Source organism: Alosa sapidissima, chromosome 13 (genome assembly GCF_018492685.1).
Source record: "Alosa sapidissima isolate fAloSap1 chromosome 13, fAloSap1.pri, whole genome shotgun sequence".
NCBI classification, from domain to species: Eukaryota; Metazoa; Chordata; class Actinopteri; order Clupeiformes; family Clupeidae; genus Alosa; species Alosa sapidissima.
Window position 1 is genome coordinate 12,087,319 of NC_055969.1, and position 24,179 is coordinate 12,111,497.

The 24,179-nt window shown below is 43.7% G+C and overlaps 1 protein-coding gene across 14 annotated transcripts in view; it reads left to right on the forward strand.

Annotated features, from left to right (window-relative positions):
- Positions 1–23,656, forward strand: part of nrg1 (neuregulin 1) — a 55,832-nt gene extending 32,176 nt beyond the window's left edge. For 2 of the 14 annotated variants that reach the window (XM_042059466.1, XM_042059467.1), the window contains exons 2-10: positions 6,077–6,215; positions 10,730–10,797; positions 11,827–11,885; positions 14,800–14,823; positions 16,528–16,630; positions 16,970–17,099; positions 17,573–17,700; positions 18,515–18,715; positions 20,353–23,656. In XM_042059466.1, coding sequence (XP_041915400.1) covers positions 6,126–6,215; positions 10,730–10,797; positions 11,827–11,885; positions 14,800–14,823; positions 16,528–16,630; positions 16,970–17,099; positions 17,573–17,700; positions 18,515–18,715; positions 20,353–21,205 — 1,656 coding nt within the window. In that variant the 5' untranslated portion in view covers positions 6,077–6,125 and the 3' untranslated portion in view covers positions 21,206–23,656. Of the gene's footprint in view, positions 1–6,076; positions 6,216–10,729; positions 10,798–11,826; positions 11,886–14,799; positions 14,824–15,347; positions 15,367–16,527; positions 16,631–16,969; positions 17,100–17,572; positions 17,701–18,514; positions 18,716–20,352 lie in introns of those variants that run through there. The other 12 variants (XM_042059463.1, XM_042059456.1, XM_042059464.1 and 9 more) reach the window with 9 other exon arrangements.
- The last annotated feature ends 523 nt before the right edge of the window (positions 23,657–24,179 follow it).

A 24,179-nucleotide genomic window follows, 5' to 3' on the forward strand; every position in this document is an offset into this window, starting at 1 on the left:
AAGCATGTAATTGGTGATCACGCATACCAGTTGTACTGTACTGTAGGTTACAGTTTGATGTGTTGTGATACTGGATGCATATTGCCTTGTTGACATCATGCTGGGAATACAAAATCGTATAAAGATCTGTTGCTTCGGAAGATAAAACATACTCAAAAGCTTGTTTTTCATTTCTCAGATGTTTGTATTGGCAAGAGTAAATAATCTTTCATGGGGATTACATGCTTTGGCTATGCGTCTTCTATCTATCTACTTTCTGTCAGATGATGTGAGGTTTAAAAAGCCGCTTTCTGTTGATTTTCCAAGGTTCTAATGTAAGAAAAATGAGTCGGGGTTCATTGGCAGCTACAAATGATTTAGGATGATGTTGATCAGTTTTAGAAAACATCCAACAGGCAAGACTGTGAGCTTTTATTTAAAAAAAGAAACGCTCTGAAGAAGCGAGTCTCTTCTCTCTGTAGCCCTTCTTTCTCACAGCCCCAATGGCGTTGGGAATGGAGAGAAAATCTTTGTAAATTAACTTTAAAACGTTTTTTAACTAACTCTGAGATGCAGCCTCTGTGTGGTTCCCTGTGACTGCACCATCAGTGGGATTCAAAGTGACTGCTACCACAGGCTGCGTTATGCATGCAAGCCGAGCCTACATTACACCCTACACTTAACAACAATTTACTCCCATGGAGGAAGTAGCCTGAAGGAACCCTGGTCTAACAGGAGGGGTGTTCTCATTTGGAGGAAGCCCCTTTTCCCCTCCAGCAGTTGGGTAATTACCTTATCTGTGTATCATAGTGCTAAAAGGGTCATTTTGACGGACCAGTTTGGCAGAGGCGCTTATATGCAAAGTAACCCAAATCTTGGCTGAAAAGTTCAACGAGAAAGCTCAAAAACAAGATTTTTCCAAGCACTTGGCAGATAAGTAAACCCACGATCAAAGTTGGGACATTTCACACCTTCACACACGAGAAAACCTGTTAAGGCTCCTCAACATTTTCTTCTCAAATTTTTCTTTCTTTTTTTTTTACTTAGCGTGCTAGGATAAATCAATGCTATCCAAATATGGGGAAACAGAGGACACAGTGCCTTGCTTTCCCCTGCAGTCACTGGCATGCATGAGGCAGCACTGAGATTAATCATTCAACACACACACACAAGACACACAAGACACAGCATCGTCTCTTTCTGGCAAATAAGCAGCGCCAGAAAAAAGGCTTGCCATCATTCCTCAGGTTGCACTCAGCAGTTACACCCAGTCCACAAAAACAAGATTGTAGCAGCAGAATGCAGACTCCAAGACAACATGTTCCTGTGCAACCCAAGTATGATGTTGTTTTGGACTGGGCTCAGTCTTGCAGTGCTGGTCTTAGTAAAAATGTTACATATCATATTCTGTGTTGGGTGTTTCGGGTTGAAATGTGGTTGTTGAGCTGCGGTTTCAGTTACACTTTTCGGCATATTAGTGAGGGAGGGATTGAAAGAGTTTGTTTCCAAATGTGACAAAGCAAATGGTGGGAAACAGATTTTTTTTTCAGCTGGATGAAACTTGGCCAGAGGTGAAGCCAAGATTTGCTCACATTTGTTTTTAAATCCCACACAAAGAAACACAACTAGCCCTTTTATATAAAAAAAAGATAGGCCAATAAAAGATCGAGAGAAATTGATGCACATGGTGATGTATAAAATGCCTCTAAAAGATAGAGTTCGCTGCCAAGCCATAACTGTGTCACTGAGTCTTCAGCTGGCACATTGTGCTGCGTGTGACAAGCATGTCCTCGTTTGTCAGAGGTTTTTTGGTGCATCCAGCTGACATTCTCCTCTGTCTTGAATGGAGGTGCACACAGCAGTTATCAAAAATCTTTCCCCTTCTACCATAGCTTTAAAGGCAAGGAAGCACTGGGTAATTTAAATATCAAATAGATTTGCTTAAGGTCCTGATTAATTTGGCTTCTCCTTATTCTGTCTGCATTGCAGTAATCACCATTATGTCAGCACTCTTAACTTGCTGTAATTAAAATGTTCCTACCAGAGTGGACTGCTACATGCCAAAGTGTCTTGCCTCTTCATAAGAGGCCATTTTTTTTAAGTGGACGAATACACATTTACACTTGACTGCAGTGTCTTGCATCATCCGTTTACTTTATTCCAGCAGTATGAGGATAGTATCACCATAACAACCATACTAAAACTGTGATGGCTTGATCAATATGAGAGCAAATCCCAAGGAAGAACAAATAACGTATTGATTTAGACATACAAAGTAATGACATAAATAAACTCATATTTTCCTTGGGCAGGTTTTCTCTAAACCTCTAAATCTCCCTGATTACTGTGACGGTGAAACAGTACCCGACTCATAGTGTAGATCACAATTAACAGTTATATCTGTTTGTCAATATCTTTACCCAGTATTAATGCACGTTTAGGCACTAGTCTATTAATTACTTTAGATACCCTCTCTGTTGCTTCTATGTCCTGTAAATGACAGGATCATAAAATCTGCTAGAGTATATAGGATTCTTTGCTCTTCTTTGAAATGAGTTTATAGGGTATATACTGTATAGGCTCTCCTTGCTCAGCCCTCACCTCTGAACCATCATGGCCTGATGGATTCCTTCTCTCCTGCTCTGGCCCAGTGCATTCTGGGATGCTCTGGTGCACTGCATCACAGCGTGCCCTTGACTGCGATGGGGAGTGGCTGGATGGGCGGCCAGGCAGGCAGCTGTAGCCAAAGTGCTGGGGCAGCAGATACCCGCACATGCAGCAGCAGCAACAGGGGGATTGGGGGGAGGGGGGGGGGGGGGGGGGGGGCGAGGACGAGACTGTTGGCTCTGCACCATCATGCAGTGTCTCCTCCACAACCCAGGGGTCTTGGGTTTCTCTCCACCAGCAGAACAGGGGAAAAAGAATTTAAATGGAAGGCAATCGATATAGGCACGGGTTTCCATCAGCCAGCATTTGGAAAAGAGGGGGAGAAATTTGTCCAGCTCAGCTTAGCTCAGCTCTGCTGCATTGAAACTCAAAACGCCATGGCTGCCTAAAAGATGGCACAGACCAACCTGATGCCCACGTGCACCTCCGACTATAGGTTGGGTTATTTCTGTACCATTTAATCATACATTTACTACAGATTTAACAGCTGTGTCCATGTCACCTCCATACGTTTCCCATATCTGTGGAAGTCTATAATATCTGTCTGTGTGTGTGTTAGTCTACCTACATGTGTGTTTTTTTTTTTTTTTTTCTCAGCCATGTCTGGCAATGACAGATTGAATTAGTGGTTTGTGCTCTGCTGATCGACTTTGCTTCAACCACAGGGATGACATTCGAAAGGTCTAAAGTAAAAGCCCAAAGCTTAACAGTGGGGAATGAGAAATCCACTCTCTCCTAGTCTCCAACAGGGAATAAAACACAGTCCGACAGTGGCTTCCTGACTGTTTGCCATCTGACTGCATCGGCAGTCATCACAGTTGCAGATGGATGTGTGAGTAGCATGGACAATGTGCACTGTCTCACCTTGAGGAACACAACTGTCTCTTCCTGGGACGCTCCCCTGACATTGTGGCTGTGCAGTTCCGCAGAGGTGGATCTGCATTTCAAAAAGCAAATATTTGCGTCAGTAGACTGATGACATTGCTCAGTCATCTTTACCACTAGACATGTGTCAAAAGTGTAGTCTAATCAAACTCAAGCAACCCAGCTTGTTGGCGTTGCATGTGCTGAATGCGGAATTTAAAGCACTCCACATTTTCACTTCGTCAATGCCCTTTGTGTATAAATACATCCATTCAAGCAGTCTACGCCATGAAGTGGCTTTCGTGGAGCCACAGAAATGGGATATAGGACTTGGACCGATAGTGAAGGATAACTCGTGATCTTTTATACTGCTGCTCTAATGGGAGCAAGGGGGCAGGAAAATAATTTGATTTGGACAACAAAGGCAATTTTTTGCATTGTCAATTATTGGAGCAGTGTTGGCTCCTGCTGGGACAACAGTATAGCCGGTCCAGATAAAACCCAGATTGAATTTAGTCTGAAAGGTAATGTCTAGGGATGCTGTGGCTACCTGAGGAGGAATAGGCGACATGAGCGGAGAGGAGAGGAAAGCGTTGTGGCGTCTGTGACCTATGAAAAACATTGCGTCATGGCTACAATGAAACTCAATTGTCTAGTGACATAGTCCACAGGGTGATCACACATAGAGCATTCACAGTGTCCTTGAACCCTTGCATCAGATTCTGTGTCCCAAAAAACAAATGTGGTCGAAAATGAACAAAAAGAGGACATTGTGATAGAGGCAAACCATTAAAGATTACAGGGGACTTTTTATTTATAGAGGATGGTTGCGGAAGGTGAGGAGGCTGATATTATGGGCATCAGCAACTCTGTCTTCCTGCTGGTACAAGAAGAAAGGTAATAGCTCGACCCTAATGAGGCTATCAGTATGGGCGCTCATGGCGAGCCCACCACTTTTACCGTGCCCTGCCACAGACACACCGGATGGGGCTCCCATTGATTCACTGCCGTGTCGTTACATTTTCTGACCCTAATCACCATCACTCTTGCAGAGGAGAATGTGTGTGCGTATGTGCATGCGTACCCATGCCAGGTCTTTCCGACCAGCTTGTTTGTCACTGCTTGTAATCTTGTCCTTTGGCAGGTGTTTTGATTACATCCCCCCCCCCCCCCACACACACACACACGCGCACACACACACATACAAACACACAAACACTCACATACACTCTTGTTTGCATTTGTTTGGCTGAGAGAGGCCCCCCCCCTCGACCACCAACCGAGTCACTCTGACGTGCAGTTTTGCGCACAGCTGCATTTCCGATGCGTAAGACACGTCGTTGCTGATGCCAGAAGTGACGTGCCGATGAGGCAGAAGCCTGGGGGGGGGGGGGGGGCGATGGGAGGAAAGGGGGGTAAGGAGAGGGAGGAGGAGGAGGAGGAGGAGGAGGGATACCTCAAATGTTTATAAGTCTTTCACGTTACACATGCCGTGGAAGGGTTTGGACCCACATTAGTGTTTGGACACCCCACTACTTCCGAGCAGCCCTGAGGCTAGAGCTATAGATCATCTGGGAGAAGCTTGTACAGGGGTTGGGGAGCAGGAGCATCAGTGAGGACATGCGGCTCAGGGTATCAAGATATGTTAGGAACTTCACAGGTGAGGGCCAGCCTGAGCTTTGGTTTTGCTTTTAGCTGCAAACGACTTTAATTTAAACAGAAGGTTGCTGGTTTGGATAGATTTATGCGGCTTTATCACTTTAGATGTCTTCATGCATTATGTATTAATGATGTATTAAGGCATCAGGTTTATTTTTGAGGTTTCTTGCTGATTGCAGTTTTCTGAATTCGATTTGATTTCTATAGCACCAGTAACAATTTAAATGATTGTTGTGGTTGTAGTTGAGTTGGTTGTAGTTGAGTTACATTGAGAAACTTTAAAGTTTAATGCAATTTAAACTAATCTGCATGACAGTGATGGATGCTGCCTCGGCATTTTGGTCAGCTCAGTAATTGCATTATACTTGTTGGTCATTTTTTAAATGTGTCATGTCATGTCATGTCATGTCAGGTTAATCCTCTAATTTATTTACAATGATTGGCTGAAGAAAAAAAACATGTGTACTCATTCATATGGCAATGTTACTTTCCGAAAAGATAGATTGATTTGGGATATCAGTGAATGAATGTCTGTGGGTGTTTCTGTAAAATTCAATGTGTGTTGAAGTGGATGCAGTCAAGGTTAATTTGCCTAACATAATCCAATTCTGTTATCTTATCTGTCTCGGTCACACATGTATTGTAAATGGCTTTTAGGTTTTAAATACACATTTTAAAATTTTCTGAGTATTTCAGAATGACTAATCGTCAGTGTCTGAACATCTTCTCAAAGAGTTATATGGGAACCTACATGTAAGATACTGCAGTGGCATATTTACCCTCAAGAGCTTCGATACTGATAGTTTCCGGATGTGATTGCCTTTCCAATAAGCTAAGCATTTCTCTCCATCTCTCTCTCTCCCCATCTCCTCCCTCCTTCTCTCTCCCTCTCTCCTTCTTCCTGCAGCTGCCACCAGCACCACGCCCTCTGTCCGGACTTCGAGTCACGTGACGCCATGCAACGAGAGCGAGAAGTCCTACTGTGTCAACGGGGGCGACTGCTTCACCCTGGAGGTGACCTCGGGCTTCACCAAGAAACTCTGCAGGTAGGCATTCCGTGTCCAGTTTGCCATGCCGCATCACCACCACCCTCCCCCCGATACACACCGCACCGACCGCAGTGCAAACGCACTGCACGTGCTGTTGCATTCTTCATGGGACGCAGCCAAAGAAGTGTCATGAGTAGAGAGAAGACTGTAGAAGCCTGCAGCATGCACATCAATTTTAATAGTCGTGAAGCTGTCTTTGTGGCGAAGGCAGCCGTCTACCTCCCTCTTCAAGAGAGAGGATGTGTGGTCTTTTCATGTGCGCACACACACACACACAGGATTATTCTACTTTCCTCGTTCTTGAAATGAATGTGCTCCGAGAGCTTATTCTCCTGGAGCCTCTTACCGTAAGTAGTGTGTGTGTGTGTGTGTGTGTTTTTTTTTCACACTGAATTAGGTTCCCCTGAGTTTTTAAATATAGATCGGTTTCTCCCCGCTCTCTAATGGGGGAAAACGGCACGCAAAGTGGCTGTCGCACGGCTCTGGAGGAAAGAATAAAAACCGTGGGATATTGTCCAGCGCTCAAGGATTCATTGTCGTTCCGTGCATCTCGGCTGTTGTTCCTTGTTACATTATCAAACGGGTCTTGTGGAGATGAAAGGGAATCACAGGAAGCGGCGCAGCACTGGGGCCACGTTCCTAAGCTATCATGCTCGGAAAACCCACAAGGGAGTGGCGGACGCGCATGCGTGTGCGTTTCTGTGCGTGTGAGTATGCATCTGTGTGTGTGTGAGGTGGGGTGGGGGTGGGGGGATACAAAGGGAGGGGTCAAAAGGAGTGTATGCGTGAGCAAGGGAATACAAGAGAGATGGAGGGAGAGAGGAAGTGGAACAGGTGGAAGTCCCCTCATCTTTACATTATTGATGCATCCTCTCCCTCCTCCCCATCCCTTTCTCTCCTCTCCTCTCCCCTCCCGGTCCTCTCCTCATCTTCACTGTCATATGCCACACCTCAGACAGGAAGAACAGAAACCATGAGATATTTATCTCTGCAGAGATTCAATCACTGAGCTCTCTATCATCACCAGATGAATGGCCCGACTGACTGCAGAGTTGTCACTCCTAGACATTTTGCAAAACACATTATTAATGATCTGTGTATTTCCTCTCAGTGGGGCACAGACATTAAACGTTGCTGGATAAATGCCAAAGTTTTAGTGAATTTGAATTTATCTGTGTTTTCTAAGAATTCCCTCTCCCAGATTATTACCAAATTAGCAGTTTCATTAATTACAAGAGGGGGGCCAGATTCAGTGCATCCTTGATGGGATTATCTGGTGCAAAATGCCTCGCATGTCCCTATCTCCACCAGAGGCATCTTGTAACGCATCCAAGATGTAAGCCATTTGTTCGACATGGTCCTGCCCAGCCACGAGGTGTGGGGGGAGGAGGCTCGCCTCGCCTCGTCTCGTCTGGGCCATGTAGGAGCCGTCTGCGGCAGTGGCGTGACAAGTGAGTGGAGTAAAGATCCACTGCAGCAGCCGCACTGGGCTCCGCTGGGCTTTGCCCCTGCTCAGATCAGCACCGCTCAGCGCCACTCGCCCTTTAAAGTGCTTCCCATCCACGCCGGGGCTTGACATTGCCAAGGATACACTTTGGCCCGGCGCCATCCAATGCATAAGAGGGACTCTTAGCGTCTGCCGCGAGATTGGGTTTTGTCTTAAATACTCGGGTGACTAAGCAGAAAAACGCTGCTGCGGTCTCCAGGGGCTACTGTTTCCATGCGGTAAGCACTGCAGGACACGGCAGGACAGGACAGGAGTGAGGGAAGGAGGGAGGGATGGAGGACCGCCTGTCATTTCTCTCCATCAATCTACCTGTCTGTCTTTCTTTCTGTATGTCTGTATTCTTTCTGTATGTATCTGTCTTTCCTCCCTTCCACACTCTCTGTCTCTCTCTCTTTCTTTCTCTCTCTCTCTCTCTCTCTCTCTCTCTGTCTTTCCTCCTTCCCTCCCTCCCCTCCCTCTCTGCGGCCCACCCATTATGGATTGTCAGAAATATCTGTATCTGCAGCGGAAATAGCTGTCTGCCAGGAGTCCCCAGAGGACCCAGACCGCTGAGGTCTCAATAGTGTGACCGGAACTCTGGAACAGCCGTGCTGGAAGGTGTAGAGTGACACCCACACTCCATTTCATATTCACGGAGAAGGAGAAAATGTCTCCATATCATTGATATGTCCTTTATCTACCTTGTCTGGACAGTTGGATCAGATACACTGTGTGGCTATATTCTCTTGAAATCCTTTTTACAGGACAGTCATTGATGGTATATATTAAATAAATGAAGGTTAATTTATTAGATCTATGATGATGACGGTGGTTTCATCTGCCAGCTTCTTAAGACATTGATCTTATGGTTCAGCCCAGAGCTTTTTTGTCGGCAGTGTGTTTGATGAAAGGCACATTTCACAGTGGCTGGCTGGCAGGCTGTGTGCCACGGGGGCTCGAGTATGCCTCCTGAGTGAACCCAGCTTCTGGACGGATTTGCCTGTGATAAGGGCAGTACCTGAACTCAAGCCTTACTAAGCTTTCTTGTCAGCAAACCAGCATCTGTTTGCTGCAATCTCTCTCTGTCACTCCCTCTCTCTCACCCACTCATTCACACACATGCAGACACACGCGCACACACCCTTTCTCTCTGTCACACACATTCATTCTCTGTCTCTCTATCTCTCCATCACTCTATTTCATACATACAGACATACACACACACACACACACACACACACACTATCCCTCCCTCTGTCACATACACACACACACACACACACACTCTCTCTTTCTCTTTCTATGTGATGGAGAGAGGGCTAGCGAGAGAGGCGGCTCCAGCTGCTAAGACCCCATACGAGACACAGCTGGAAACGGTTGGAGGCCGGAGTTGTCACGCCACAATATCCACTTCTGTGGGGGTTTACCCGGCCCCTGCTCTGTCATCAGCCACCAGATGGTCCGCTGAAAGCCACAGATCCCAAACAGGGCGGCCCTCCGCCCAAGACCCTTCCTCCTAAATCCAGCTTTACAGCAACAGGAAAAAAGGGGGCTATCCGCAAAAAGCCTGAAAAGCGTGTGCGCGCGCACACACACACACACACACACACACACAGACGCACACACAACACAAAAGAGTGTCTCTAGGAGGGGGTGGTTTAAAGGATGAAATGTCACCTAAAACCACTGTCCGCAGATCTAATGTCCTTAAACACTTCCTGGCAGATACAAGGGGCGGAGGGGTGGGGGGATGCTGGAAGACAGTGTGGCCTGTTATTAGCCACACCATAGCCATGCGGTGCCATTTCACCTCATCAGTGCATCATGCTGCAGACAGAGATGGAATTCTATGCCATCGCCGAACAGCAGTCCCCCCGCTGAAATTATACCCATGTACTACTGGGAAAGTGTCCTTCATGCTTTCAATAGTGAATGAAATTTGCCTGAATTGATACTTGGATGTCTCTCTGCACAATTTGATTTCAATGTACAATAGGAATGCAATGGAGTGGTAAGTATGACCCAAAGCTCAGGAGAAGTGCATGAGCTAATCCAGGGGTCTGAGGAATGTACAGAGCATTCCTTACAACATGCTTGTCAATGGGCAGCCCCTCAAGTCCTTTAATGTCATGCATTAACTGGTGTGTGTGTGTGTGTGTGTGTGTGTGTGTGTGTGTGTGTGTGTGTGTGTTTTGCTTTGGTCATCCTTTCATGTTTTGAGGTTTGAATGTGTGGTATTTATTAATTAAGTATTTGAATAATGACCTGGATGCGGGTTTTTGTTGCTTATATTGTCCTGTCATTCTTTATTGGGTTTGTTTTAATAGCTTAATTTAAACCAATAATTGAAATGCAATCAGATGTCAGTTAAATTTGGCTTCCTCGACTGTGGCTGCTAATTTGCTAAAGGGATAAGCTTGTGAATAGTAGGCCAATTTAATGTAATTCATTTTTTGGATGAGGTCTGGATTGGATGAGGATGATTTCTGTAGAGTGCTGAGCCATTCACAAGAGTGGAAGTGTAGAAGAACAATCATCTCTCTGATAAGTTATTAAATATACAGTAGATATAACAGCATTAAGTCAAGATGTTATTCAATAGCAGCACACAGTATACCACACATTCACCTCTTTCCTGTATGAACCCTACCCTGTGTGTTTCTTAGGTTACTGTAGGAAGGTACCTACGTTAGAGCAGCGTGTCATCATGTCATAAATGTTTTACGTTGAACATAGACATTAAATGCATTCTTGAGTACTATGCAAAAATGTATGCATTTACGCATGCTACCAGCGTAACCATTTTGTATCATTTATATTACCATGTTAGCCTGCTGCTCTGACGTAGGAAGAACCCCCTGAAGCATACCAGTGTTGTCATGTGTATTCATGTGTGTGTGTGTGTGTACTGTAGCCTACATGTTGTGTACATCTGTACGTGAGTGTGTGAGTGGGTGGGTGTACATCTGTATTGTCCCCTGTGTTCAGTGTATTTTGTGCATCTCCCCTACCTCTCCTCCCCTAGGTGCCCCAGGGATTACACTGGGGATCGGTGTCAGGACCGAGTGGCGGTGCGAGTCATAAGCCCAAAACGTATGTGCCTTTACAGAGGAACACGCAACTTCCCGAAACCCCCAAAACCGCACGGCATCTCTGGTGTTTCTTTGTCATTTGGGGATTTTTTTTGTTTCTTTGTTTGGTTGGTTTTGGTTTGTTTCTTTTTTTAGGGGGGTTGTTTGGTTCTTATCTTCCATCCCCAAAAAAGTTCCAATCAATGTCTTTCTACCCCCCACCCACCCATCCCCACCAGCCTCTCATTGCCAGGACTCATTCACAGTCCATCTGTCCCTGTGATTAGTTGTGGACAGGTGCGTGAATGAGTGTGTGTGTGTGTGTGTGTGTGTGTGTGTGTACCACAATGTGCAGTGAGTTTGGAGCACCAGGCAGATGCGCATCTGTGTGCGCATCTGCCTGGTGCTCCAAACTGTGTCTGTGTGTGTGTGTGTGTACCACAATGTGCAGTGAGTTTGGAGCACCAGGCAGATGCGCATCTGTGTGCGCATCTGCCTGGTGCTCCAAACTCACTGCACATTGTGGTACACACACACACACACACACACACAGACACACACAATAATTTGAGTCGGACATTAAACCTCCCTACCTCCCCATCTGCTGGTGTGCTGTCATCTCAATTGCAGTTCCCAAAAAGACAATTGATTCTGGCACAGATTTGACTGCATGGTGTTTCATGCCTAACACCTTATTATTTGTGTGTGTGTGTGTGTGTGTGTGTAGTGGGAGCATTAGAAGGGAAACCAAAAGACCCTGTTGGTTGCATGGGTTTGGAAGACGTTGATTGGAATGTTTTGTTTCTTCAATAAGGAGGATCTGGATTTGAACAAACCTGGGCAAACTGAGTGCTTGTCCGCCTCCTTTACGGGGCCACCCTTAGTCCAAACACCAGGGATGCACGTGGGTCTTGGGGGATTTCGAGTGTGAAAACTCACTCTCCTCTTGTTTTTTCTCTTTCTCTGTTTCTCTTTCTTTCTTTCTTTCTTTCTTTCTCTGTCTGTCTCTGTCTCTCTCTTTCTCTCTGTGACTTTTTTGTTTCCCTCTCAGGTGCCCAAATGAATTTACTGGTGATCGCTGCCAAACCTACGTAATGGCCAGCTTTTACAGTACGTCTTACTTCCCACTACCTGCTGCCTGTGCTTGGATTGGAGCATGCTCAAATCAGCGCTATCTCCTTTTGCTTCGTTTCACCTCTCAGTCTAGCCTCAGTACAGAGTAGGCGTTTCATACTGTGCTTTAGTTTTTTTTAATGTTTTTTTTTTTTTTTTTCAGTGGTGTGTGTGTGTGTGTTCGTGTTGGGTTTTGTTAACCATGACTTGCTTGTGGCATGTGAAGAGTTTTGGCCTAACCTCATCCAGTTTTTTTTAGCTTTAACATTAACAGTCAGCTACCTGAAAAGCAACACAAAGGAAGAGGTTTCAGAAATCTTATGAGTCATTATATTATTGCTGGTTTTGTGCATACAGCATATTTAAAAGGTTGAAAGGGCAAAAGGTGATCATCTACAGCCAATGATAGACTTTGTTTGTGTTAATTATGGCATATATATGCCATAATACATACCGTACGTTGTGATGTAGAGTTTTCACGTGTAGTTTAGTTTTGTTTGACAGACTGTTAATTCATCATTAACTTTCATGGGCCTGGCTCCTCATTCCTCATCACCCCTCAGTCCAAAAGACTACACTGGAGCGTTGGAGACTTAATTAGCAGTGCTGTGCAGTCAATTACAGTGGCCAAATGGACAAAAAAAACACTGTGCTGTCAGCATTTTAACAGTCTAGGTCAATTGCAATATTAAGCTGTCCATCACCCTACCACCCCACCACACACAAAGGCCTAGACATACACACACACACACACACCAACAAAACTATTATCACATTCAACAGAGTGTAAAACCCATCACTTAACTCTTAGTCTGACCTTCACCTCTCACAAACCTATTGAGCAATAACATGCTTGTGAGGACTAGTCACCGCGTGTGTAGTGGCGGCACCATAAAACAACACAAAAAAAGGCCCTGAACAGACATTATTAACGGCCGGCATCCTTTGATGTGGCAGTTAAAGAGCAGATGACCAGATGAGAGGCGACTGCCTGGGTCTAAGCCACTGTGGAGCGGAGTCAGTCTCCTGACTCACTGCCTGACTGACCGACTGAGAGCCCAGCGATCCTCCAATGAGTCTAAAACAGAGAGCAGGCACAGTTTTACATTTTAAGTCAACTCTTTTTCATTACCCTTTTTCTGTTTTTGGTTAACATTCAGTGTTGGGCCACTGTTATTATACCTACAATGTAAGTGAAGGGAGGGTCCGGAATTTGGTTTGCGCAGCGTTTAAGGTTTAAAGGCCTGCGGTTTGAGGTCCATTGCTCAGAGATGTAAACAGACCATAAAGGTAGAAGTTACTTTAAAAAGGAATGCTATTGTGGTCTGGTCCTTTCATTTTGTAAGGTTTTTAGTCGCTTTTATGTAGAGTGTTTTAAAGACTTGTAACCACTAACATTAAACACCCCGTGTAAACAGTATGTAGCTGTGCAAAACCTGCGCTACTGTGCTACTCAGAGATCCAAACTGTGGACAAATGCAGGCAGATTTAGGTTCAGTGCCGATTTTTCAGTAGAGGAAAGGGTGATGGGCATAAAATCAAGACATGACAGTGTTATAGAAGCCAGAAGGGAAAAGAGTACCTCATCCAAGCAATCCACCCACAACCTAGCGCTTTAAAGCGCAGCTTGGAATGCACACTTTCATGAATGTCTATTAGATTAGATCATGAAAGTCTATTAGAGAAGAGACTGGACGAAGATTTGTACGAACTTTTGAGAGGGCTGGCCACACAGCTAAGTTTACTAAATCTATTTTTTTTCACATGGCCGCTAAGACTTTGGTCTTGGTCATTGGTGTCATAACTCAATATACGTGAAACATTGTCAGGTTGTTAAACAATTCTTAGCCCACAACTGATGATTCCTCTTCAGTGGCAGTTTCAGGGTCAACCACATGAGAAGAAACACTCAAATGCTCACTTCAACCAGTATTTTTTTCAGATCCCAGATAGCAAATGTCTCTGGCATAAATCGTAATTAAATCTGGCACAGACTCACAGTTAACTCTGAGTACCTGTGGATGTCCTTGTCAGTTGACTTTTCAGTTGTCAGTTGGAGTTTTTTGTTGGTTTCATAAAGGCAGTTGTAGTGTCAGTCAAAGATGATGTAACAGACAGTAAAACAAAGTTCAACATAGTTTACAGTAAAGTGGGTACCAAAACTCAGCATTGAATGTATCATTTGGTTTGATGTTGTCATCACATCTCGGTAGTCAACAGTCTGAAGTTTGACATTTTAAGTGTGTGTGTTTTACAGAAACCCGCCCATAGCTTTTGTTTGTTTCTTCATAACAATTCACTGGCATGGCTGTTTAACCAAGTACTGACAGCTGAGAAGCCGGATTGAAGAGATGTCAGGAGATGTTTATCCTTGTGTGGAGAATTTAAAAAGTGCACGTCTCTGACTGCATGCTTACCAGATCTAAACAGAGAACTGTGGTGGTAGCTTGGTGTGGAGTAACATCCGGGATCTCTAACCGTGGCCTGTGTGCCAGACTAGACAAAATGCAAGCACACTGATGTTTGCATGTGCATGCTATTGTGGTGAAATGATTTGTAGTACATTGGCAATGCCAGTTGAATTTATTTTGATGGTCATTAGTGTTGCTTATACAGCATAATTAATCATTAAACAAAGATGATTAAAAAGTTGAAAATGTTTCTATGTATGCTGTCTAGTAACATACTAGAGTATAGATTATATCATGATTGTAAATGTAATGAAGTACTAAGATTCTTTGGTTGTTCTTCATATTTACTCCACTTCACCATTTAGTAGCACATTTAATTCAGTGTACAAGTTTTCAATGACACTCAATTCTCAAACCACTGTTTTGTTTTTTGTTGTTTTGTTTGATTTTTTGTTTATTTTGTTTGCTTTCTTCCTTTTGTCACCCTTCTGCCTCGGTAGAACATCTGGGGATTGAATTTATGGGTATGGATCGCTCCTTCCTCCTTAGTATGCAGACTTATCGTAGGACTTAGACGCTTGAGCCTCCTTTTTGTTTTCCGTCTCCAGCCAGTCTCTCTTGTGCTATTGAAGGGATCATACAGCCATAACTTTTACGGGAAACATTCTCACAGTGATTTCCCCAAAGAGGGGTACCTCCCAAACATGTGTGACAGCTTTGTCTGTAGGCTGGCCAGTCATTCACTTGCATACCTGGAAGTAGCCGCCTGTGCAATTTGTACTCGAAAGCCCGCTAACCCCCCCTTAGGGTTTAAGAAGTGCAGCGCACATTAGCCACTGTGAAAATGGAGTCCATCTGTTGTTCTGTCAGGCTAATTTCAAATTCAGAGAAGTTCCTGGTCAGCTCCTCAGAAGCAGTTTGATGTGCAAGCCAAACGGCCACAGCAGGGTCAAGGCTGCTGCTAATGCGCAGCCCAAATCGTCCAGAGAGTGTGAAGGATGACTTTTACCACAGCTCTCGAAAGACAACGTGTCAGTGTCAGTTTCTAGAACATCCGGCACCATCCGGTGAGGTTAGATACCCAGCTGTCAGAATCAGACATATCCTCCAAAGATGAGAGATTTAATCTGAACTCTTGTCATATCTAAGTTTAGCATACGTTAGCTTAGCATAGTCAGCCAGATGAGTTATAACCCCCCTATATCCTTATTGGCTGCGTAGCAGTTATGCTGTATGGAAAGATCCCTTCAGCTTTTGCTTTTGCCTGTTCCCTCTCATGCATCCTCCCCGGCCCCTCCCCTCTCCCCCTCCCTTGTGTGCACAAGCGTTCTTCTCCCTGTCTCACGCATGCTATGGCATACCCCCCCCCCCCCTTTCCCTCCCCTCTTCTCTCTCTCTCTTTGTCTCTTTCTCTTTCTTGTTGTCTTCTCTCATTCCTTTTGTATGTGTCAGACCCTGTGTGGTTATCTGTCTGTCCTGTCATCCTGTTCAAAGTCGACCTAATGTGATTTTTTTCCCCTCAAACCCTCTCTGAAGTCATGAACGATGGGGAGACAGAATTTGTGACATAATGCTTGTTTCGTTTTTGCAAAACAAGAAAAAGAGATTTCCCCAGTCACATAGACAGACTTGTAACAAGATTTGTTCACAGTTTATTCCAGGTGAATCAGATATGACCTCATGTCTCAGCTCGTCATATCTGATTTGTGTATGATTCATCCATTTATGTATTAAAAAAACAACAGTTCAGCTGTTAACACATATTTCCCTCTTTGAGATTAGACACATATAGAGTAAAAGCGCATAATATACAGTATTTCCTGTGAACAAATGCTGTTACTTTTTATAACCATTAGTCTTAACACATAAATGAAATGTATGACATGCATGATTGAATGAATTCAGCATTTTTATGTGTATGCATCTGTAATTGTCATAGCTGTGGGCATTGTTGAATGCATTGCTGGGAATGCATTATGTTTTCCATTATAATTGGATTGCTGTGGAATGAACATAGCCTTCTCTGCATTCTCTGTGTACTTACAGAAATGTCCTGCATAGCTGTTGTACCACCCCACTGTTATGTCAATAACAACAAATGTCCTCTGCTAGTATTTCAGCCTAAAGTAGTTGTCCCAGTGCATTATGGTAGTTGTAGTTCATTTAATGATGGAGATGGTGGGGCTGTTGTCTTGGGAGTTATAAGAATATGTTGTCGTCTCTTCCAGAAGCTGAGGAGCTCTATCAGAAACGTGTTTTGACAATAACCGGAATCTGCATTGCGCTCCTAGTGGTTGGGATTATGTGTGTGGTAGCCTACTGCAAAACAAAGTAATTGACACTCACATTCTATTCACCATTTATGTTTACTTCAAAACACACCATGTGTTCCATTTCATCTGTCAAACATACTGTACCATTTCTGTTCATAATATCATTTTGGTTTCCTTCTTTACTTTTTGTTTCTTAAAGAGTACGGTTAAAGTTTCCTTCCATAGAATATCTCCAGCCTAAATAATTTGAATTAAATTAATTGTAGGTGTCAAGACAGACACGTTTGCTGTGGTTGTTATATTTTATATGCTTGTGCATTCTTCCTCCAGTAGACATAGACGTAGACTGGATCTTTGATTGCTACATCTCTCACACTCTTTGCTTTCCCTTGAACAGAAAACAAAGGCAAAAACTCCATGACAGGCTGAGGCAGAGTTTACGCGAGCGCAACACTATGGCCTCCATGGCCAACGGACCACAAATGCCCCCACCACACCCAACCCCCGAAAACATCCAGCTTGTCAATGTAAGCTTGCTGCAAAAAGGCTGGCATACACTGTGTGTGGGAGTGTGTGTGTGTGTGTGTGTGTGTGGGGCTCCATGTCGATACCTGGGTAGGATACAATTTAAGCAGTGCAGTAAATATTTCATGACATCTCTATTCAGTGAAGTTACATCAAAGTAAAGGGAAGTAAGACTTTGCTTCAAAGCGAGGCATGGAACTAAATCTTTTCACTTGGATGAATAGGCATACCTACAGTTTGTGACAGACATAACCTTTATTTAACTTGTGAGTTACTACTTCAGTATAACAACAATAAATTCAACAATAAATCTGATTCATTACATGATTCCTAAATTGTCTCATCAGATAAACTGTGTGACTCTATGTATGTATTGATCCAATAGAATAACCTAGGATTCATGTTATTAATCGCTAATTTAGCTAACATCACTACTATCACTAATTTCATGACCCCCCCCCCCCCTCCTTTCTAGCAATATATCTCTAAAACTGCACCTGCTAAACACGTCATAGAAAAAGAAACGGAAACCTCCTTCTCCCCGAGCCAGTACACTTCTTCAGCTCACCAGTCCACTACAGTCACACACACCTCCAGCCAGAGGTAAGTCTGATCCTTTCACACACACATACACACACACACACACACACACCTCTGTCTCCTCTCCCTCTTCGTCTCTAGCTCTCTCCCCATCCGTCCCTCTGGGCAGCCGGATAGTTGAGATTTACCACGCACTTACGTAACCTAGCCCCCTCTTTTATCTTCTTCGTCGTCCTCTTCTTCTTCTGAGGGCTGAATGTGTCAGGACACATCAGCTCTTGCCCTCTGTGGCTATCTTAATGAAAGCAATCTCACTTCCGCCAGACCTCATTTCTCTGCCCACTCTGTGCGTGTGTAATCGCAAAGGAAGAGTCCATTCAAATTAACTATATATTTGTTTTACCTTTCAGCCAAGTGAGTGATTGAGAGATCAGCTTTGGCGCCCATTTAATATCACTCCAGACATTTTTAGAAATGGTCTTTTAACTATAGTTTTAATAGATGATTGTATGGGCCCAGCCCTGACAATGATAATTGATGTGAAAACCATAGCGGTATATGATCAAAGCTTCTATATCTCTCTATAGTAGTCTCTTATCTTCCTTGGTTTCACTGCTGGAAAGAATCTTGATGAGTTTGCCCTTCCAGGCAAGAGTTCTGTAGTCTATACAGTGCACTGCTGCACCGACATTGTCCAAGATAGGTGTGATGGGTGTGAAATCACGGCTTGCTCCATGAAAATCCACCCTGCTGCTTGAGCAGATGTGCTCTAGTTGGAGCTGCTCTCTCTCTCTCTTTCTCTCGCTCCCTCTCTCTCGCTCTCTCTCTGTTCCCTCTATTTTAAGAACCTCTGCCCTGTCGCCCTTTCTCTCCCCAGCTGGATGAACAGCAAGCATGAGAACATCGTGTCGGAGAGCCGCTCTGCGCTGGTGATGTCATCGGTGGAGGGCAGCCGGCAGGGCACACCCAGCCACCGGGGCCGTCTGAACGCCACCGGCAGCACCCGTGACCTCGGTGCCTACCTCAAGAGCACCAGGGAGACACCTGACTCCAGCAGAGACTCGCCCTACAGCGAGAGGTACCGTGCCAGGGCGGAACGATGGCGTGACAGACGCTGAGGCCTAACACCCGCTATGTTTTGTTTTGTTGTTGTAGCCAGTGATGGTTCGCTCGTAAACAGGCACAGCCTTGCCAGCTGATGACGAATGCTTGTGATGATCAGTGCCAGAACTGTGTTTGTGTGTTTCAGTTTCTTTAAAGGGGAAAATCCGGTGTAAAATGGATTTTGGAGACGAACATTTGAAGTTCGAACGTTCTAGGGAGCAAAAAAAGCGTAATCCGATGCTTTCTAAACTAGCCTGTTTTCAGCCGATGCTTTCAAAATGCTAGCACTGGTAGCGATAGTGCATTTCTCATGGTAAAAAGATTGCTAATTTTAAACCATTTACGAGGCTCAAAGTAACCCGACACTTCTTTGGCAGTATAATGAAGGTCCTAACATTATAAAAGAGGCATTGTAAATGTACAGATAGTTTATTAAAAAGGACTGTATACAGACAATACCTTGAGTCGTTTGCCGGTCGGTGCCATCGTTTTAAAATTAGCAATCGGGGCGCTGTGGCGCAACAGGTAACTACGCCCATACCATGTACGGGTCCAAGTGCCCATGGGGACCCAGGTTCGAGTCCGGCCTGCGGTCATGTCCTGATCCCACCCCATCTCTCTCTCCCACTCCTTCCTGTCTATCTTCGTTGTCCTATCCAAATAAAGGCAAAAAGTTTTATTATACTTTATATACTTTATATATTTAAAAAAAAAAAAGAATGCATCGGTTTAGGGTTTTTTTCTCCCCAACGAATATCCGAACTCTTTATCATGCTAAGCATATCCAAAATCCATTTTACACTGGATATCCCCTTTAAACAACCTCTTTAAATTCTCTTCACAATGCTGTTCAATGTCATGTATAACAGCTGTTAGTGATGTGTGATATATATCTTAAACTACAGCTGGTCCGCAATTACTAACTTTGCAAAACAAAAGTTTAGCGATCAGGAAATATCAGGAATTTAGCAAACACAGAAGCGTTACTTAGTAATGTAGTGTAGTGTAGTGGTCCTAAGATGTGAGGAAACATAGATGTTTAATTATCATCGAATTAACGATGTTTATGTCGAATGAACAAAATCCCAGAAAATATCAATATTTTTTTAATATCGCACACCCCTGTAGTCTGTGTAAATCAAACCTGAAGTAAGTTTCACATTTGTCATTGTCATAATTTTCGTTCTTTTTGGTGCAGCAGATTTTTTTCATGGCTTTGTGTTAAAGTAATGAGATTCATTATCTTTATGGATTGTGGTGATTTTGGCTGCTGTTATCGATATCGTCTCAGAATAGCATAATCCATTACATTTGATGTAATCAATATGTTAATCAGATTCATTTCCTGGACAGGAAAAGAGCAGCCTCATTTGCCTGTCTGTATTTTTTTTCTTATGGACAGAATTATGACAGGTTTGGTATCAGTGGTCAGAGCCTTCTACCAGTTAAAAAGTTGGATAGTTCCACTGTAGCACGGTGACTTTTGTCAGACATTGCTTACTCTGGTGTATAATGCCAACAGCTGTGGAAATTAAGTCATTTATTCTATTTAGACTTTGGGTACAACAGTGGCAATGAGACATGAATTCATGTGACCCTTCTCTCTCTCAGGTACATGTCTGCCATGACAACGCCAACTCACCTTTCCCACGTGGAGCTGTTGTCCCCAGTGACCCCTGGCTCGCCCCCCTCCGAGATGTCTGCGCCCCTCTCCAGCCTGGCCACGTCCGTCCCGTCGGTGGCGGTGAGCCCCATCGTGGACGAAGACCGGCCCCTCCTCTTCCTCACGCCACCGCGCCTGAGGGACAAGCAGAAGTCAGGCTGCGGCAGCAGCAGTGGTGGATGCGGAGGCCACGGCCACAAAAACGGCAGTGGAGCCAACCAGTGCAGCAAACGCAACTCGGCCCACTACAACCACGGGCAGGACCCCAGCCCACCCCCCAGCCCCCTGCACATCATGGAGGACGACGAATATGAGAGCACGCAGGAGTATGAGGCCACCATCGCCGCCACACCGGTGGCACTGACAGCAGCCGCAGTGACCCGCCCTCCATCCCCAACCTCCAAGAAACTCTCCCACACCTCTGCTGCCACTTCTGCTGCCACCAAAAGAACAAAGCCCAACGGCATCGCCGTGGGTGCTGATACGGTGGCTCGGCAAGGCCAAGCAGAGCCAGTCGGCACGGCGCCGGCAGCAGTGGCAGCAGCCGCCGTTAGCGAGAGCAGCTCGGAGGAGAGCAGCAGCTCGGACGAGAGTGAGACGGAGGACGAGCGTGTGGGGGAGGACACGCCCTTCCTCAGCATACAGAATCCCGCGGCGGGGGGGCCCGAGGTGCCCACAGCCCTGGCACTGCGGCCAGTGGACGGCAGCAGGACTAACCCCGCACTCCGCCTCTCGCCACAGGAGGACCTCCAAGTGCGGTTATCCAGCGTGATAACCAACCAAGACCCCATCGCTGTATAGACAAACAACAACCAACCAACCCCAACGTTACACTACAGATGCTTCAAACATACCTAAGGCTGAGTTAAGACGAACGAAATCAAAATGAAACAAAAAAAAATACCGCTATACAGAGTCACCGTTAAACCTTTATTTTCTATAAATTAAAGTATTTGGGGGAAAAGAGTGGGGGGGGGGAACAAATTACTAAGAATAAAAAAATAACAAAAAAGACAGAACTTTTATTTTAGAGATGTAGTTACTAAAGTCTTTTATAAATTAAATGTGTGCAGAAGCGTTTGTGGAAGGAAGTGCCATACACTTTAATGTAGCAGGAGTCACAGTATTTCAACGGCAAAATATATATATATATATATATATAAATATTTAAAAAAAATATATCAATGGTGCCTTTATTTTCAGTTAAGAGGACCTGTAGGGAACTGCTTTGACACCGAGCCATATATTCGTCCATTTTAACCACCTGAGGACTTTGATTTTGAAGGGAAATGGATCCACCAGCATTAATAAATTGTAGTATTTTTTATGACAGCAAAGCTGTCCGTGAAGAGTGCAGCAATGAAATCTCTAAATTTGTTCTTTATAAGTTTTGGATATACAGAAATTGGGATTTAGAATTGATCCTGGGAACAAGAATTTGGGAAAATAAAGTGAATAACCTTCTCAATCAAAACCGTAGGTGTCGTTACAATGATGATTAGAGTATCAGATTAATGAAATTAATATAAAGATAGAGTATGTGGCAGTGCAAGGAAGTACAGTACATCATTGTTTATTACGAATTCAGATTATTCAACTCTAATATCAGCAACATTGGGTATCATGGAATACAGATTGTATAACGTTATAGCAATAGGACATTCCTATAAATTTGAGGAATGTGAAGGTGTTGTTGGCCATCACTTGAAATGGCTGTCAACTTGTTTCCTATAAGAATGAATGACTGAATATATGGCTCATTCTGTCAGTGTTTTGACACATCCATAGGTTCTTGAGTAATGCATTGTGGGGGAAATATAGCACCATTTGAAAATATCGACCACAATAATAGATGGCAAGTGCTTTTCTGTGCGACTGTGTTTTTTCTATGTTTGCTGTCATTTTGTTTTTTGTTTGTACTTGTTTTTTGCATATGTCCCTCCACATACATTTTACCAATGTTACATTATCCAAAGTGTTCCTTTTTGTGTTTCATATATTAAACATTCTCTTTATTTCAGAGTTATTGTTCATACTGTATGTATGGAAAATATATTTTAGTGTAAATCTCATTATGAAAAGTATTTTTTGTTATTATCCCAAATATACATTTGGGAGTTATGCGTATTAAGAAAAAAAAAGTCGTCACAGCCTTCTGAAATGACCAATATACTGACACACATATACATTTCCCTTTCTGTACATTTAGAGGCTTTTCAATCTGCAGGACCTTGTGCACACTGAGAATTTGCAGATGACTACCAACAATGTTTGACTCCTGTCAGTGTCAGCCTTATTATATTAGTCTCTTTGAGTTCCTTCCGACCATTGATTATATTTTATACAGAAAGAAGCGGCCCATTGAAGATGCATTTACAGTTATTTGTATTTATTTAATTTATTTATTTATTTATGTTTGTATTTATTATGTGGGCCTTACATAGACGATCATAAATTCTATATTTTAATAGTTTTCTTGTTTTTTTTTTCTTCTTCGCTCAAAGTTTTGTTGTTTATTTTCTTCACCATCCTCAACTACATGGCTTGTCATTCAGCATAACAATAATATAAATAAATGTACATTGCCAGTGGTTCATTGTATGGTGGTTCTTAGTGTAACTGTGTAAAAAAACAAAAAAAACATGAAACTTTCCCACATGGGCATCAACCACTTCACAACTACCCCATGATGCATTGCTTTCAAACTAAGATGTGTCTGTTGATTTCTGTAAATATTCTACACAAAAAAAACATCACTTCTTTGGGTTGCAGTTGAAATGGTAAACTGTTTTCTCTGTGTTTCGTCAACTTCAGTCCCTCTTGGCCGACTGTGCATAACCCCCTCCTCAATGTACAGTACCTAACACTGATTTTGTGCAGACCCACTTGTTGTTTTGAAATGTCCAAGTATCAGTTCAGTTTAAAATTGTATCCATGCAGTGCAACGCAACACACTCGACTGGGTTGCAATCAGTACAAGACAAACCTGTAGCTCTACAGCTCCATCTCACTGTGAAGTGTGAGACGATTGATGTAAACAGCCCATGCTGAAGATGAAAACTGAAGCGCTGTACCCAAGCTGCATGACGACACACATGGACATAAACCGCAGGCATGCCCGTCGCACCCAATGTGCAGAGATGTGCATGAATGGAGATGTCAAAGAGACCATTCCAATGGCCACAATTCCTTTATTTTTCTTTTTTTTCCGATTCCATTGAATTTCCATTAAATGAAACTGCTCATTCCCAACCTAGTGTGTGACATATTTAGTCTTTTTGATAGCTTATCCTTGTCTCCTGAACTAACTCTTTTTTTCCATTAATGATTGACAACAAGATTAAAGCAATATTAAAAAAAAAACGTTACTGGCATTTGTCAAAACAACTGCTGCTATTTAACAAATCATTTAATATAGTCATTGGCAAGAAATGTATTTTGGACAAATGAATAGAATTCGTCAACCTTTACCCTTTACAATTTCAACTTCAAACCTTTACACTAGCAATTATATCCACTTCAGCTGTTTCATCTTTAGATAACTTGTATAAATGACTGAAAATGACGTTACACTACATATATCTGTACAGAATATACATAGGGCTTTTCAGGTTTCTATCAACTAGAAGAGTTATACCACATTGTGAGATGAGACTAGGTAGGCTATAGTAGCCTGGGTTTTCCCATGCTGCCTTACGCGCACGATTTTGTTCACACTGCTAGGCAGCCTGGATTCCATGGAGCAAATTTTCGCCTCAGTTAGGGGACCAATCAC